Source organism: Furipterus horrens, unplaced genomic scaffold, assembly GCF_987537825.1.
Source record: "Furipterus horrens unplaced genomic scaffold, mFurHor1.1.pri manual_scaffold_1, whole genome shotgun sequence".
NCBI lineage: Eukaryota > Metazoa > Chordata > Mammalia > Chiroptera > Furipteridae > Furipterus > Furipterus horrens.
In genome coordinates, this window is record NW_028327171.1 from 110,196,938 (window position 1) to 110,216,300 (window position 19,363).

The 19,363-nt window shown below is 39.2% G+C and overlaps 1 protein-coding gene across 1 annotated transcript in view; it reads right to left on the reverse strand.

Moving 5' to 3' along the window:
- FYTTD1 (forty-two-three domain containing 1) overlaps positions 1-19,030 on the reverse strand; it is a 36,041-nt gene extending 17,011 nt beyond the window's left edge. The window contains exons 1-2 of the mRNA XM_090277952.1: positions 18,769-19,030; positions 14,040-14,168 (exon numbers count right to left, since the gene is read on the reverse strand). Of these exons, the coding sequence (XP_090134078.1) occupies positions 14,040-14,168; positions 18,769-18,871 (232 nt within the window). The 5' untranslated portion in view covers positions 18,872-19,030. The remainder of the gene's footprint in view (positions 1-14,039; positions 14,169-18,768) is intronic.
- Positions 19,031-19,363: the final 333 nt, after the last annotated feature.

Sequence of the window (19,363 nt, forward strand, 5' to 3'; positions counted from 1 at the left end):
GGCTCTGTAGCTTCAGCTCCACTGGAGAGGACACTCCAGCGTCATCGCAAGATGTCGATTCAACATGGGAGGAGACAGATACCGTGTCACTCCCGAGTCGGACTGCACAGCCATTCTCGGCGGTGCAGATAGACTCTTAAGAAGCTACACCATCGTCTCTCGAGGCTCTGTAGCTTCAGCTTCACTGGAGAGGACACTCCAGCGTCATCACAAGATGTCGATTCAACACGGGAGGAGACAGATACTGTGTCACTCCCGAGTCGGACTGCACAACCATTCTCGGCGGTGCAGATAGACTCTTAAGAAGCTACACCATCGTCTCTCGAGACGGACGGCTGCCGACGACGACGACGACATAAAATATCTCATTTTTAAAGAAGCAGTAAGTTGCAGTGGAAAGGGTTCTGTTGCAGTAATAAATTGCAAAGGACTAGAGAATTTTAACATTTCCCCTATAGCTAATCCTCTCTCTTTGGCATTACTTTCTTAACAGGACAATCTCAACTTTCCCTGTGCAACATTTTGGACACTAATCACACGTGGTTATTGAGTACTTGAAAAATGACTGAAGTGATGAGATGTAACGAAATGTACAATACTTCATAAATAATTTTATATTATTATGTTGCAAGGATATTTTGGATATATTGGGTTAATCAAAATATATTATTAATATATGGCTCACATTTTAATTTCTACTGATGGTGCTGATCTAGAGTGGAATCACTATCTTTATCTCCTATTTACTTACTACATTGCAATCTAGCTTCTTTATTTTCAGTCCTACTGTATTCAAACTGCTTTTGCTCAAGTCCCCAGTGAGTTCCAATGGACATATTTTCTTTTTAAAATTAATTTTACTGATTATGCTATTACAATTGTCCCAATTTCCCCCCCTTTGCCCCTCTCCACCCAGCAACCCCACACCCAATAAACATATTTTAATCTCTGTGGCTTGTGATATTACTGACTTTGCTTTTCCATTATGTATCTTACTTTTTCTAATTATGAAAAAATAAACATGCTCACTGCAGAACACTTGGCAACATAAATTTACGTTACCCATTATTCCAACCAACTAGAGTTAACCACTACTAACATTCTGTCTTTCTAGTCTTGTCTTTTGGGTATGTACATTTAAAGTTAACATTTTTAGTTTCAGCTATTTTTAAGCAACTCCAAAGACTATCACATGAGGTAAATCATAATTTAAATGCCTAGAAGTTAGACTAAGTCAATCTTCCAGCACAACCACACTTCCTATTCTATGTACTTGTTTGTAGTCTATGGAGGGAGGACCTCCAAAAACCAGAAGTTATTTATAAAAAATTGTGTATTTATTCTTACACATTTAAGCTTCAGTCACCCTCAAAGTACTCTCCATTTGATGCAATACACCTATCGAGAATTTTTTTCCACTGCTTGAAACAGTTTTTGAACTCATCCAAGCACTTTTAGTGCTTCTGCCATTTTTTGTTTTACCTTTTCCACATCTGCAACAATGTTTCCTTTTGAGGACTTTTTTCAGAGGGGTAAACAAAACAAAGTTGCTGGGGGAAAGATTGGGTTAATATGGGGAGTGGGGCACAGGGGTCATGTCATTTTTGGTCAAAAACTGCTGAACAGTCAGCATAGTGTGGGCAGGTTTGCTCATGAATCATCCATCATGAAATGGGCAAAGGAGCTGAGTCTTAAAAAATTCACTGAAGCCGAATGCAGTCTCTCACAGTTGGTACACTGATACAGATGGGTTCCTAGAACACTCACCTAAAGGGGACACCCTATACTCCCAGGAGCCCGCAATCCAGAATATAATTCCAGTAATTTTTGGATCCCCCCTCATATATATTTTTAAGTATATTTCATTGATTATGTTCTTATAGTAGTCCCAATTTTTTCCCCTTTGCTCCCCTCTGCCCAGTACCCACCTTCCTTCCAGCAATCCCAAACCCCTTAGTTCATGTCCGTGGATTGTACATAAAAGTTCTTCTGCTTCACCCTTTCCTATATTATTCTTAATTTCCCGTCTGTTTTGTACCAACCAATTATGCTTCTTATTCCCTGCACTATTTCCCCATTCTCCCCCCTTTGCCTTCAAAGCTAATAACCCTCCAAATGATCCCCATAACTATGATTCTGTTCCTCTTCTGGTTTGCTTAGTTGGATTTTGTTTTTATTTTTTAGATTCATTGGTTGATAGTTGAGAGTTTGTTGTCATTTTAGTGTTCCTAATTTTGATCTTCTTTTTCTTAAGTTAGTCCCTTTGACATTTCATATAATAATGGCTTGGTGATGATGAGCTCCTTCAGCTTTACCTTGTCTGGGAAGCACTTTATCTGCCCTTCCATTCTAAATGATAGCTTTGCTGGATAGTGTATTCTTGGTTGTAAGCCCTTGCTTTTCATCAGCTTGAATACTTCTTGCCAGTCCCTTCTTGCCTGCAAAGTTTCTTTTGAGAAATCAGCTAATAGTCTTAAAGGCACCCCTTTGTAGGTAACTCTCTTCTTTTCTCTTGACGCTTTTAAGATTCTCTCTTTATCTATAACCTTTGGCATTTTAATATGATGTCTTGGTGTGGTCCTCTTTGGGTCTAGCTTGTTTGGGACTCTCTGTGCTTCCTGGACTTGTACGTCTATTTCCTTTGTCAAATTCAAGTTTTCCTTCATTATTTTATCACTTAAGTTTTCAATTTCTTGCTCTTCCTCTTCTCCTTCTGGCATCCCTATGGTTTGGATGTTGGCACATTTAAAGTTGTCCCAGAGGTTCCTAAGCATCTCCTCATTTTTCTCAATTCTTGTTTCCTCACTCTGTACTGGTTGACTGTTTTTATCTTCCTTATGTTCCAAATCATTGATCTGAATGCCAGTTTCCTTCCCTTCACCATTGGTTTTGTGTGGATTTTCCTTCGTTTCATTTAGCATAGCTTTCACTTCTTCTCTTATGCGTCTGCCATACTTAAGCATATTTGTGAAGCCTGTGAGCATCACCACCAGTGTTTTGAACTCTGCGTCTGTTGGGCTGGCTCTCTCCTCGTTAGGTTGGCTACCTCCCCATCTCTTAGTTCTTCCACTGGAACCTTGATCCGTTCCCCCTTTTGGACCATACTTCTGTCTCCTCATCTTTACAGGTTCCTGTGTTTGTTTGCCTGTGTCTTAGGTAGAGCTATCGCTCCTGTTATATTCTAAGGGGCGGAGCCTTAGGGATTCGTCAGTACAGGGTGATCAGTTTCACACGTTGTGGTGCTGTTTGTGGGGGAGGGGTCTGAGAGGGAACAATGTCACTTCCTCAGTAGTCGCCCCTTTTCCAGGCATTTCTCCCACTTCATATGGGACTGCTGCCCCTCTAGCTATTGCCCTGGCTGTTTTTCCCAGAGTGGGTTGGTCTGCAGATGTTCTAGGACCGTGGGGGAAACAAGAAGACTCTGCTGAGAGACCAGCAGTTACTTCCTCCGCACCAACCTCCACTGGTTTGCACAGTCAAAAGCAATGAGGCTTTATTTTCCCCGACGCTGGGACTGGAAGCTGCGCGGTCTGGTCTGGTGCTGGGCGTACTCCCCAGGTGTCCCTCCTGACTTTTTAAAACGTGACTGCGCTTCCCACTGGCCTGCCGCTGCCACCGCCACCACACCATGTCCTTTCTGCCCCAGCTCCCCCACTCCTACCTGTCTGATGAGTATTTCTTCTTTATATCTTTGCTTGTTGGACTTCCATGAAGTTCAACTTTCTGGAACTTCTGGTTATCTCTAGTTTTGAGGTAGTTGTAGGCCTTCTTAGTTTGAAAGGAGATGCAGCATGTCTGTCTAGGCCTCCATCTTGGCCGGAAGTCTCTCCTCTCATATTTTAACGCTATATTGTGACTATTATCTGAAGTATTTAATATTCTTTTATTACATTATTTTTTAATGTGCCATATAATGATTCCAACCAATTTCATACTAATCATTTCAGTTACCTGTAATGTTACACTATTAAGACATTATAGTAAGACTATAGATAATATTTTTATACACGTTCATGGTTATTTCCTTGATATAAATTTCCAGAGGTTGAAATGCTATATCAAAGATAAAGCAAATTCTTAAGGATTCTGATTTAATTATAAAACTCCCCTCCAAAACAACTATATTTATTTATATTCCAGGAACATATCATTGACTACTCTGAATATTATTCTTTTAATCTCTATCACTTGGTATTTAAAAAGAATCTTGTCAATGAAGTGAAGCTCAATGTGAGTACTCTAGAGTCCAGCAAGAAAAAATAAATAAATATTTGTCTTATTTGGTAGTTTACTAGTGAGAATAAACATTTTTTCCCACACGTGTTTTCTACCTACCTGTATTCTTCCATTCATAAACTGTCATGTTCATTAATCAGTTTTTTGGGCCAAGTTCTAATTCCTTTGCTGCTTTGATAGAAGAATTTCATTAAATTTACTATTTACTAATTCTTCAAGAATTTACTTCTTTACAATATTCAGAAACATGGTACACCTCTCTCCTTATTCAAGTCTTTTTTTGCCACAAAATTGGCCCAGTAAAGTTGTAAACTTTCCCTTCCATAGGTTCTGCCTGTTTCTTAATTAAGTTTATTAGGTTTTTTTTGTTCTTGTTATCAAACACAAAAGATCACTTTTCTAATAATAATATTTATACTGCTATGCCTGGGATTAGAGAATGCTACTGAGGTTTTAATGATAACCTTTTAATCAGCCATCCCACTAAACTCACTTATTAGTTTTAACAGTCTTTCAAATTATTATTTTTTAATTTATTTATTGTTTTTTTCCTATTACAGTTGTCCCACTTTTTCCCCCATTGCTCCTCCCCTACCCTACCCACCCCTTCTCCCACAGTCCATTCCCACCCTGTTACCCTGTTGTTCATGTCCATGGGTTATTTATACTAGTTCCTTGACTAAACCCTTCCCCTTCTTTCCCCCCTTCAAATTATTTTCTTGGGACTTCTGAGTGACAATCATATTACCCACAAATAATATTGTTTTCTTCCTTCTAATAATTACACACCAAATCCTTTTATTTCTTAATGCAACAGTCAGAAATTCCAGAGAGCTATGCTAAGTAACAATTGTGATACTGGGCATTCTTAATTCTAATTTTTGGGAGAATGTCTTTAGAATGGTATCCTATATAATACTACATACCTGCAACATGGTAACAGGCCTTCCAATAGAAAAGTTTCACGATCGAACTAAATTACAAGTTTTCTTTACCATAGGATTTCTCAGGACTAATGTGTATGAAGATTATCTAAGGCAGACAAAATGGTGTACAAGGTCCGTCAGGAAGACATCCAGCCATTGTTAATATAAGGAGAACAGTATGCATGACATCGATGTAACCTGGGAGCCAATGAGAGTGGACTGGAATGCACATATGTGAACAGTGACGACCTCACTGTGCTAGTCAGTGAGGGTGGTAGACATTGTTGAGTGACCATGTGTACTGTGTGGCCATCACATTCAAAATGACTGAGCAAGTAGAGCAACAAATCTGCATCAAATTTTGCACTAAGCTTGAACATTCCTCTGTGGAAACTAGGGATGCTTTCGAAGGCTGCAGCTATGTGCAACGGGCAAGTGGCAGCTTCATCATGAAAATGTGTCCGCTCATGCATCATGTCTCATGCAGAGATTTCTGGCGAAACATCAAATCACCCAGGTGACTCAGTCCCCTACAGCCCAGATTTGGCGCTCTGAGAGATTTCTAGCTTTTTCCCAAAACTAAAACCACCTTTGAAAGGGAAGAGATTTCAGACTGTCAATGAAACTCAAGAAAATACGACAGGGCAGCTGATAATGATTGGGAGAACTGTGTGACGTCCCAAGGTGCCTACTTTGAAAAGGACTGAGGTGTCATTTTCCTCTGTACAATGTTTCTTGTATATTGTATCTTCTTTAATAAATGTCTCTATTTTTCATATTACATGGCTGGATACTTTCTGGAAGACCTCCTATGTCATTTCCAAACTTATCTATTTTGAGACCAGAGTTTAACAAGACAGTTAGGAAAACCTATTAATTATAATGGTTGAATTAGTTACACATTTATGGCCTTTCAGCTCCCACTTCACTTTATACTGCCCTGCTTCAGTTACAGGAACATTTCTCTTACCAGCTAGTACCAAATTAAGCTTTGTCAGTAGAGGGCTCTGGAAGTACTCTAGAGGAAGAAGGGGCTTTTCTTCCAGGTTCCAGTGTGCACCTCGAGGCTTGTTCCTGTGACATAGGACACCCAATGGCACACACTATCGCTTCCTCACAAACTGAGATTATGGTGAGACAAAAGAGATGCCTATGGCACAACATTCTGAGATGAGTGATATCTTAAATTTTGGGCCCTAGGCATCTGTCCAGATCTCATCCCAGGCATCACTATAGTCTGACCCTACTCACCCTCCAGTGAATTTAGGTTGTCATCATCCCCACGGGATGGCTTCCCAGTAAGTTTCATCAGCATGGCAATTCAGTTGGTGAGAGATCTTACAGATTTGTTACTTTCTTGGGCACTCTGCCTCAGAAACTAAAGGTACTGAATTTATTACTTTTATAATTAAAGAAAAAAACAATAAAGCTACAATTAAAAAAAATCAAATTATTGCTGCTTTTTGTGTGGTTTTCTTCTGGAACTGCAACCAAAAGAAGATTAAACATGTTGGGGGAACATGTATATTCAAATTAAATTTACTATTACCTGCTTGTAGGCGAAAGTCACAAGCCCACTGCCGGGGGGCCTGCAAGCGGGCCCCCCTACCCAGGTGTCCTGTGATCTCAGCCTGCAAGAACTTGCAAGCGAGTCTTGCTGACGCCAGCAGCTACATGTGGCTCCTGGTGACTGAGTCACGGAATCCAGAGAACAAAGAGGGCTGAAGACCTAAGCCTCCTTCCCATAGTGATAACGTTGAATGGTGCAGACCCTTGGACCCTTACTCGCACACAATTCTTGGGGGCCGGTTTACAAGTCTCTAAGAACAAAGAAGCTTGAAAATTAGTGTCTCCTCTCCCATAGCAACTATATCGGATGTGGAACAGACCCCTGGACCTTTGTGATTTACCGCTTTGCTCTGTAGCCCTGTAGGTTAATGTTTATCCCTCTTAGTGGAATCACGTAAGCCTTTTAGTTCTGTAGTTCTATAGGTTAATGTATATCCCTTTTAGTGGAAAGAATGTTTGTTACTATGTAAGCCTTTTTAGTTTCTATTTAGTTTTACTTTAAAAAAGTCTTTTCTGCAACTCAATAAAAGGAATGGTCGGGCTGTGAACAATCGCTGATAACCAGAGAAAGCTACAGCCCTCCGTTCGTTGCTGGCCACTCATCCTGCTTGCTGGACTTAATCTCAGCGTCTCTTTCCACAAATATTCATGCAACACCTGCTATTTTTATTTATACTACATGAAGCAGCATCATGCTGAATACTTTAACCTAAATGAGAACTTGATGAGGTTAAAGCTAACATCTCAATTTTGCAGGTGATCAAAGTGAAACAAAGAACACTGACCACCCAAAGGTTCTACTTAGAAAATGAAAGACCAGAATTCAAGTTTATGTGGCCCCCAAAACTGAAAACTTTTCCAAATTGTTATGTAAAAATAAAAAATAAAAGGTAGAATATACTCTGTGGTACAATTCCAAAGAGAAAAAAACCGTTACAGAAAAAGTGGGCTCTAAGCTAGGTATTACAAAATAGGCCAAGATTTGAATAGGGATATAGACATGGAGTGACAAGTACAAAGACATGGACGATGACAGCATAGGGAAGACAGTCTAGGGAAAAGGGTAAGAAGTGAATGAATGTGGTGGGCTCAAAAAGAAGGGCTTTGGGTGGAGTTAAACATTACACTTGACTAGAAATTGGGGGCAGGTCACAGAATTCATGATCAGACTATATAAGTCTGGAAGTAATACCTTAGATTGAATAGAAGAGAGAGGAAGAAGGCAGTGAGACCATTTCAGATGCTATTACAGTACTCAAACAGGACAATGATAAAGGACTGCGAGAAGAGCAAAGAAATGTGAAAGTACTGTATTAACAAAAAAGATGAATGAATTAGTGGAGCAAAGTGAAAGATTAAAGAGGAAGAATCCATTATCATACCAAAGTTTTAAGCTCAGATGTGAAGGAGTAATGAGAAAGTCTCATTAACAAAAATAAAACTGATTAAATGCAGAATAGTGTGGGACAGAATTCTGTTCCTCAGTACTTTCTATTTCTGACTGTTACATTGTTTCCATACTCATAAACTTTTCCATTACTTTCTCTTTCTCATAGATGACTTCTCCTCTACCTTCTGGCAAGCCTAGATCATTCCCTGTCCCTCCCTCCCCTTTCTACCTTTTAATAAACTTCACCAGCCATAATTCAGTTTTAGCAATGGTTCTATTTTTCACTCTTTCATTTGTTATGTTTCATAAAGACCTATATATACTGCCCCAATTATCTCCCTTCTTACCCCCTATAACTGCCCTATATTGTAAAAAGCACAATGAAGAGGTACTAAAGCACATAATCTAATGCAAGTCTTTTCTTAGTTTTTATCCACTTAGTCCCTCTTGAAGGTTCTATTCTGTCTTTCCAGAGCAGTTTTATTCTCATTACTTCAATTACTACCTCTACGAAGATCCTTTCACATTTTCAGCTCCACTACAGCGGCAGTTTAATACTAGCCATTTATGAGAACCATATATGGAGCTTTAAAAAACCCCCTAGGTCCTACTTATGCATATTCTGGTTCAGTAGAAATGGAGTGCAGCCAGAGCATCAGCCTATTTTATAAAGTTCCACAGGTGCAAATAAGGTTGAAAATAACTAGAAGTAGAGGCGGAATTTTTTATGTTTCCTCTGATCCTTAGCTTAAACCCTTCATGAATTTTTCAACACATCCCTTGCCTGAATAATTTCTGGAGTTTAATCACTTACATGAAGATATGAGAGGTTTTCTGGGAAATGACATTATCAACAGAACATATGCAATTGTATTACTGACTCCTTTTTGAAGCAACATACAAATATTCCTGTCTATTCTATGTCTAAAAGAAACAGCAATCTCAAACATTTTGGTCTCAGGACCTCTTTATGCTCATAAAAATTAGTGAAGACCCCAATGTGTTTTTGTTTTCTTGTGTTTATGTTTATTGATACCTACCATACAGGAAATGAAAACAAGACATTTAAAAACTATTATTTCATTAACACAATAACAAACCCATTACATGTAGAGCAAATGACTTTTTTTTTTTAGATTTTGTTTATTTTTTAGATTTAGTTATTGATAGTTGTGAGTTTGTTGTCATTTTAAGTGTTCACAGTTTTGATCTTCTTTTTCTTAAGTAAGTCCCTTTGAAATTTCATATAATAATGGTTTGGTGATGATGAACTCTTTTAGCTTTACCTTGTCTGGGAAGCACTTTATCTGCCCTTCCATTCTAAATGATAGCTTTGCTGGATAGAGTAATCTTGGTTGTAGGTCCTTGCATATCATCAGCTTGAATACTGCTTGCCAGTCCCTTTTTGCCTGCAAAGTATCTGTTGAGAAATCAGCTGATAGTCTTATAGGAACTGCTTTGTAGGCAACTCTGCTTCTCTCTTGCTGTTTTTAGGATTCTCTCTTTATCTTTCACCTTTGGCATTTTAATCATGATGTGTCTTGGCATGGTCCCCTCTGGGTCCGTGCTTCTTGGACTTGTATGTCTATCTCCTGAAGAGGTATGCTGCAAGGCAGCGGAGGTTTTTTGGAATCAGACTCCGTCTTTCCCTTGGATCCTTCAGCTGCGAAGAGAGGGGGGTTCTGCTGCATGGGCAACAGCAGACCCTCCATATCACCCTGCCCAGGCTCTGTAGCTTCAGCTTCACTGGAGAGGACAATCCAGCGTCATCGTAAGATGTCGATTCAACACGGGAGGAGACAGATACCGTGTCACTCCCGAGTCGGACTGCACAACCATTCTCGGCGGTGCAGATAGACTCTTAAGAAGCTACACCATCGTCTCTCGAGACGGACGGCTGCCGACGACGACGATGTCTATCTCCTTCACAAAATTTGGGAGGTTTTCCTCCATTATTTTTTCACATAATTTTTCAATTTCTTGCTCTTCCTCTTCTCCTCTGACACCCCCATGATTCAGATGCTGGCACATTTAAAGCTGTCCCAGAATTCCCAAGCCTCTCCTCATTTTTTTTCAATTCTTGTTTCCTCATTCTGTACTGGTAGACTGTTTTTTTCTTCCTTATGTTCCAAATCATTGATTTGAACCCCGGTTTTCTTCCCTTCACTATTGGTTTTGTGTTGATTTTCCCTCGTTTCACTTAGCATAGCCTTTACTTCTTCTCTTATGCATTTGCTGTACTCAAGCATATCTGTCAAGCCTGTGAGCATCTTTACCACGAGTGTTTTGAATTCTGCATCTCTTAGGTTGTCTATCTCCTCATCCATTAGGTTGGCTATCTCCTCGTCACTTAGTTCTCCCACTGGAACCTTGATCTGTTCCCTCTTAAGGCCATAATTCTCTGTCTCCTCATCTTGACAGGCTCCTGTGTTTGTCTGCCTCCGTGTCCCAGGTAGTGCTGTCGCTCCTGGTACATTTTAAGGGGCAGAGCCTTAGGGATTAGTCAGTACAGGGTAACCTGTTTCACCACATTGTGGCGCTGTATGTGGGAGAGTGGTCTGAGATGACAATGCCGCTTGCTCAGCACTTGCCCGTTTTCCAGGCACTTCTCCCACTTCCGTATGGGACTAGTGCCTCTCTAGCTCTTGCCCTGGCTGTCGTTCCCAGAGTGGGTGGGTCTGCAGACGTTCTAGGACCATGGGCGCCCTTTAAACAAGTGGACTCTGCTGAGAGACTGGCAGTTTTTGCCTCTGCCCTAACCTCCACTGGTTTGCAGTCAGAAGGAATGAGGCTTGATTTTCCGGTGCTCGGACTGTGAGCTGCATGGTCTGGTGATGAGATGGGAGTGCTCTCCAGGTGTCCCTCCTGACTTTTTAAAACGTGTAACTGCTTTCTGCTGGCCTGCCGCTGCTGCCACCACACTGCATCCTCTCCACCCTGGCTCCGCCTCTCCTACCTTTTTGGATGAGTATTTCTTCTTTATATCTTTGTTTGTTGGACTTCCATGCAGTTTGATTTTCTGGAACTTCTGGTTGTCTCTAGTTTTGAGGTAGCTGTATTCCTTCTTAGTTGTGGAGGGAGACGTAGTGTGTCTGTCTATGCCTCCATCTTGGCCGGAAGTCCCCAAATAACTTATTTTTAATAAAAAATAACAATTGTTTTCCAAAACAATATAAAATAATAAGAAGAGTACCATTGTTTGCATTTTCTTTAGTGTTTGGCTTAATGGAAGATAACTAAATTCTCAAACTATTTCTGCATTCAATCTGTTTTAATTATCACATGTTATGTAAACCTTAGAAAAGTCCACTGTACATTTATGAGAGAGTAAGAGTGAAAATACAATTAATATTAATGTCTTAGTATTATTATAAAAATAGTTTTGACCTTGTGGACCCCTCGAGTCTTATGTATTCTCCAGGGTCCCTGGACAATACTTTGAAAATTGTGGCTATACAGTATTCCACCACTGAAGGATATTTAGGTCGTCGGTACCAGCCAGTACTAATTGAGTGACTAAATTATATTTTGGGAACAATTAGGAAGACTTTACTCACTTATTTTTTCAGCCATCAAAAATAATTTACTGAGTATATGCCAAGGGCTCTCTGCTCTACATGTGCTCTTACCTCAAGCTAATATCCTCACTGACGTTACAATGTGGAAATCTGAACTTATGCTAACCAATCAGAGCTTAAGACAATCCTATAGTTCTCTGCACATTCAGTGAGAGCAGCAGTTGTTCTATTTTAGGCTCTGTCACATACAAGTGGAGAACATACAAGCACAAGCTCAATCTTTTAAGATCCTAAGCCGCCCCTAGATATCATTTATCTCTAGACTCAGATCATAACCTGTTAAAAGGAAAACCTTTTATGATCCTTTACAAGCCAGACACTATTTCACCTTATCCATTCAATCACCACTGATCTCAGCACAAAATCTCTACCTAAAGTACTATGTCAGAACTTCTTTTATGACATTTCTCAACTCTGTTTTCTACCTTATCTTAGTTAGTAGAAATTTTTTAAGTAAAAGTCTTCACCTTTACATATCCTGAACACCTGGTCAGTTCAAAGTATTTATCAGATATTTAACAAATGGTTAACATAAATGACTATATTTCTGGCTTCTACAAACTCTAAAATTATTTTAAAACAAATTATATATAAAATATGGTATACTATGGAATATTTATTTTAAAATATTTAAATATAAATTACTAGACAATTCATTTGCTATAACTAAATATCAGTCATGAAATTTACTCACTTGGGTTCAGCTGTTCAAGAAATTACTAGAGAAGAAGTAGTTTTCTTCTATCGGGTCTAATCTTAGCTACAGACCCTATTTATAAAAAAATATGTTTTGAGACTACGTTGGCATGTTAGCTGTTAATCATGTAACTAATTATGCTTAACTCACTGGAGATTATTTTTTATGTTTTTCAATGTACAGGATAAAAATCAACTTAGAAGCTAGTTTATCAAACATGTTTTCATATGTGTAAAAAGATCTAGAGTTTTAAAATTTTGAACAAAGTTTTATTCTAAAACACTGATATAACTGCTAAAAATGTTAATTATAATTAAGTGTTCAGTTACTGCTTTAAACCTATATTGGAGCAAGATGGTTATAAATAAATAAGCTTCCTGTTTACCAAAAATAACTGTATATTTAGAGTTCCAAGATCATTAGATCACATCTAAAACATTCAATTCTGTGTCACTTTTGGAGGATTTAACAAATCGTAAAGGTCCCAGATAATAAGATAAAAAGTCTTGAAGTAATTTTCTATGCAGAACAGTAGTCTCCATATACTTAAAAGGTTTTCATATAAAAAAGGGGAGTTTGCTTCTTCTAACTGTAAAATTAACAGGCATGATTTAATTCAAGTCAAGAGAATTTTCAAGTAAACAGAGCTATCTCCAATAATGAAAGAAGTCTTGCGAGGTGGTATGCTCTTTCACTGAAATGTATTTAAGCTGGGGTTACAAGTCATCCACAAGACATACTGTTAAAGGAACATCTAAGTAAGAAGACCCCACAATATGTAAAATCCTTTACCTATTATGTTCATAATTTATACAAGACTTGTCCTGAAAGTATATAGCCATGTACTATGAAAAATAGAGACATTTATTGAAGAAGATACAAGATACAAGAAACAATGTGTGTAAGACAATGAGTCCCAGGACCCTTCAAAGTAGATACCTTGGGACTTCACACAGTTCTCCCAATCATCATCAGCTGCCCTATTGTATTTTCCTGAATCTCAACAATAGTCTTAAATCTCCTTCCTTTCAAAGGTGATCTGGGTGATTTGATATTTCGCAAAAAAACCATGCATGAGACGTGATGCATGAACGGATGTGTTGTCATTATGAAGCTGCCACTCACCAGTTGCACATAGCTGCACCCTCCTGAAGCATCAAAATAGTTTCCATGGAGGAATGTTCAAGCTCAATGCAAAATTTGATGACTTATTCTCTACTTGCTCATTTTGAATATGATGGCCACACGGTACACATGCTCATTCAACAACGTCTACCACCCCTACAGACTAGTACAGTGAAGATGGCATTTTTCACACATGCACATTCCAGTCCACTCTCATTGGCTCCCAGGTTACATCGATGTCATACAAACTGTTCTCGTTATATTAACAATGGCTTGATATTTTCCTGTCAGACCTTGTAATTTAAACATATTTTAGACTATTTCTAAACTGAGGTTTAGAAAAAATTTAAGGCTACTTTAATTTTTAAAAACTTTAAGATTAAACAAAAACTGGAGAGTAAATATAAATCCCAAACAAAGGGTAGTGATATATTTCCTCCACATTTTACATATATACCAAAAATAGTATACTATGAACCCCAAAATAACAGCTCTTTCATCTTAATTGCACAACTTACCAGAATTTTGTTGGATTCCCCATCGTACTCTCATCCTGAATTGCCGGGCACCACTTTGCTGGAGTCTTCTATTTAGTCGCGGAAAATTCTGCTTCTTTCCTTCCTTTCGATTCAATTTGATGATATCATCTGTGACCAAGGAAATGTAATGATTATTTAGCTTTGTTTTAGTTTAAAGACTCAAGTACTTAGTCTCATTTCTAATTGTTAGATTTCTATGTCTCTAACTTCTTTTCTACTTTGAAAGCACTACCATAAGAGGGTAATAGTGATAACAAGAGAGAAGTTCAAGTCAACCAAGGCACTTGGACCACTAAACAAAGGTTTTGGCCCTGGCTGGTGTGGCTCAGTGGATTGAGTGCCGACCTGGGAACCAAAGGGTCGCCAGTTCAATTCCCAGTCAGAGCACATGCCTGGGTTGTGGACCAGGTCCCCAGTTGGGGGTGCTAGAGAGGCAACCACACATTGATGATTCTCTCCCTCTCTAAAAATAATAAAATCTTTAAAAAATAAAAAGGTTTTGTAGGAAACATTCAAATCAAAAGCCCTTAGAAGAAACCTACCAATTAATGAAGATTTCTGTTATCCACAGTAAAGTATTTCTTTCCCTGATTTATGTAAATAAGCGAAAGCCTGTTTATAAAAAGTACTATTACTTCTTTCCATAATCACAGAAGTCTCCAGTTTTTAAAGATAACCAACTTTCAGTAAAACCACAGGCAGTCAGAAAATAAATCATCCCATTAAAAAACTAAATTTATACGTTTATTTCAATTCAGCAAATATTAAGTATCTACTATGTTCAATAAATATATCTGGCAGACTATGATATAACAGAAACTAAAGTAAAATATGATCCTTGTTCTCAATAAGTTTAAAATTATTGCTGGAAACAGACATGTAAACAGCAAATACAAAATTACCATAATAAAGATATAGTTCCAAAATAAAAGCCTCTTGGTTTCTGTTCCTCTAGCAAAGTAATTCAGGGTTACCTTATTTTTCTTTTTATACTGCTCTTTCTAAGCCTCATTATTTCCCACAACACTTTCAAAGTGCCTCAAGGTAATTCACAAGCCTTACATTGCTTTAATATCACAACGAAACAATGGGAAAATCAGGAAACAAAATGTTCTTCAGATTCCATTTATATCTATTAAAAAGAGGTTACTACGACTGGTTACAGCGTTCCCGATATGCCAAGGTTGTGGATTCGATCCTAAGTCAGGACACATACAAGAAGCAAGCAAAATATACACAAATAAGTGGAACAACAAATTGATGTTTCGGTTTCTCTTACACCTTTCCTCCCTCTCGAATCAATAATAAGAAATAAAAAAGTTACTAAACAGGAAATAGTCAATAAGATTTTTTAAACTATGCAGTTGGTTAGCAGACTTATTGTGATGATCACAAGATAAGGTAGTTAAGTAAATTAATGTTGAATCATTATGTTGACCACCTGAAACTAATATGATATTGTATGCCAACTATAATAACTTTTTAAAATGTTACTAGAAGCTAAAAATATTCATAAAGAAATATCCAAACAATTTCTCCACAGTCCCAATTCCAAAATTAATTCTGACGATTGAAAATTAAGCAAATAAACCAAATAAATTGAACAACTTAAGAAAATTTCACAAAACTAATCACAGGGAAGAACCTGTGACTTTTTCCCCCTAACTGCTCTAAACACAAATAATCTAACAATGGTATCAATAAGTTTATTACTACTCTACCTAATTCATCTCCAATCTTTAAGACTCTTAATCACATTCAAATAAATAAATAATCATATAAAATAATTTATTTCTCCCCAAAGTACTTTGTTATCTTCTGGAGATTAATCCTTCAACTACAAAAGTGTTCATCAAAGTTAGACACTCAAAAACAGTTTAAAAAAATAAAAAGGTTTCACGAATATCAGATACATGAGCATGTTAAATTCTCAGTGAGCAGAAAGAAAATAGTGAGAAAGATAGTTCTTTTGAAATACTACTTTCCTTTAACAAGATAAGGTGCTATTCTTAACCAGAAGTCTAAAATCTCAGAGCCATGAGAGTACACACAAAAAAATGAATTTGGTCTGGGGACCATTAAAAAAAAGCGGAGGGGAGGGGACACGGGTATAATTTGACTAACCAGTTTAATTTTAAAATAGAGCACTATACAGTATAAACATAACAAAAAATTTCAAAGTAGTAAAGGACATCAAATATAAAATTATGTTTAAACATTTATTATCTAAATCCTCAAGATAAATGAACTACTATGAGAGAAGTCTTCCAATCGAAAAAAAAGAATGGCTTTCTCCTACCTATGGAGAAGATAGGGTAGGTATTAGAAGAAAAAAAATCCATTAGGATGAGCTACTTTTATTTAAAAAGTTTCTTTCATAACACTACGTGGTACCAATAATCATAGCAGTAACAACTGAGCACTAACAAGCATTGTTCTCACCCGTATTCGTTTACTTCTCACAACAATTCTATGGAATGAGTATAACACTCATTTTCAAATTAAGAAACTAAGCCACAAGGAGGCCAGCTATTGGTAACCTTGGTAAATATTCTATACTGAATATTCATATAATCCTGGTAGAGAGACACGATTTAAAACAAACATTGTATTCTAAAACCCCTGCAAACCTGATAAAATGAAATACTCACAAAACATAACAATTGTCGCAAATAGATATCTCTCCATCCTATCTCTGTAAATTTCTCACTAAAACAAAAGACATCTGACAAAATGCTCTTGGAGTATACCTAACAGTATGTTGTTGGAGGAAAGAGATCAAGTTCTCTTCTAGTTATCCACAGCACTTCATTTCTACCTTCAAAGATAATTACCTGCAGTTTTCTTCATTTGAACATCCTAATCAAACAAAATACATACCAAAATCCTAGAACTTTAGATAACGTATTGGTTATGAAAATACCTACTTAACACTTCCTAAAATATCTATAGCTTAGGGCTCTAGAGCCAAAACAAAATCCCTGCTCCACCACTTACTTACTTGTATGACTTTGGACAAGTTACTTAATTTCTCTACACATCAGGTTTTGTTAAAATGAGAATAACTATGGCTTATAGCATGTGTGTGTGTGTATAGAGCTGTGTACCAGGTACTATTCTAAACAGTTTATATATGCCTCTTGACTCATTTAATATTTACATCAACCTGGTAAGGCAGATAATTATTATCACCTTTTTACAGGTGAGGCACTGAGAAGTAATTTGTCCACAAGCACACGGCTACTAAGGGGGAAAAGCAAGATTTGAACTGAGCATGGGTCTGGATTCTGTGCTTGATATCATTAGGAGTACATACCTCAGAGTTATTAAGAGGATAAAATGAGTTTACACAAGTTAAATGCGTAGTCTAGTGTCTGGAAGGTAGTAAGCACTCAATAAATATTTGTTATATTTTTTCTTGGCCTTAGCTCAAAAGATTTCTCATTTAGGGTTCACTAAGACAAGACTTGGGGCCAAACGTATTATTTCTGATAATTTACTTAATTCACATATTTGGTTCTGACTTGTGGCAATCATAGAAACCAAGAATTCCCGATTTTGACTAAAAATTTTGCAGATAAACCACAACAAAACAAAAATACCATCCTGGGAAAAGTTACACCTCTGTATCCAGGGTCAGGTACTTTTCAAATATGTATGCCCAAAACTGTAGTACACAGAAAGAGCAGGCAGAGCAAACCACACCTAACTAATACTGTAACTTGAATAACGACAGAAAAAGGAATTCCTTTTAAATGAGCTAAGCCAGAGACTCGTGCCTCAGTACTGCCAGGTCTAAATTTTCAATCGCCAATCCCCCTGCTTTTTACATAATCATCACCAATTCACCCCACCCTTCTTATACGTGCTAGATCCCATGTTACCTGGCTTCGCATCTATCCATGTAAATCTCTCCTTTGGTGTTTGCTTTTATTTATTTATTTTTCTTTTCTAATTAGATAGGCCTGGAAAAGGGAATTATTTTTTTTTTCTAGGCGCCGACTAATAAAGCACCATCTGACGAAGTCTATGCTAACGATATTTTCTTTCGGACAAACGCTCCGAGGTCGGTGCCCTGCTGTGGCCCCGAGGTCTGACGTGGGTCAGAATCGGCAACTCTCAGGAGGCGTCTTTACACTTCTCGTTCGCGCCCGGTGTAGGCCTGGGCACAGAAAGTGCCCAAAGAGCCCTTTTCCGGAAGCACTGATTTTAACCCAGCGTGGAGCCAGTTGGTCTCTCTGAGCTTTCCTCAGAAAGGATGGCTTAGCGGGACCATTCTCCTCGCTCCCGGGATAACGCCCATGGGGAACACGCTGGAGGGGAAGCCCGCGGAGTTTTCCTCACAAAGAGCCGGGAGTCACCCGCAAGTGGTAGCGCCCCTCTGGCGGGGGTGGACAGAGGCTACGCACCCCTTAGCCCTCCAGGCATCAGGGCCCGCGGCGCCACCGGCCCCAACCGCCACCCCTCAGACACAACCCCGCCGAGGGCGGCACTCAGCTCGCTCGGGCTTGACCCTAGCACTCGGCACCAGCTAGCACTTCCCAAGTCCCCAGAGGCCCTCACTTGCTTCCACCAACCCACGGTTCAAAAAAAAACCCAAAAACTCAATTGACAACTGCGGCCAACCGCCCCTTCCCCCACAAACCCGGATACTTGGTCCCACCTACACCCTGCCCCCACCCCAACTCGGTCCAACTCGGCTCCTCACCGAGAGACATATCAATTTTGTCGAGGTTTTCATTACTGCGGGATTTCAGCGGCGGTGACGGGGTCAATGTGGCTCCCACTAACCGGGTACCAAACCGGTTCATGGCTGGAGACGTCGCGCTCCCTCAGTCACTAGAAAAGGCCGGAGTCTGAGGCCTGCCACCTCCCACTCACGCTCACAGACGAGCTGCACCAAGGCAGCGCGCAAGCGTGCTGGCAGAGGCCCCCGCCACCCTCCTCACCGCCGCTCTGGGCTGTGTGGTGGGCGGGGATACAGAGACCAGCGGCTCCGAGAGTGGCCCCACACGGGTACTCTCTCCTGGCGGCCCCTGCCGGACGGGAGGAAACATTGCACCCGCTACTCAAGGCTCTTGCAACAAGGGCCCCTTGCTTCAGCAGTTTGCCTTTTCGCCCAAGTTTGGGGATGCTGGACTATGACCACCTCAGAATCACATGCCTTAAATGAAATCATATTCCTCGGTGTCCTTCGAGTCCCTCCTGTTACAGAAAGGCTCGTAAGCTTTGGCACGCACTAACCTTTCACACCCCACTGCAATGCAGCCTCTGAGGCAGGACAGACCCTCGTGAATGGAGAT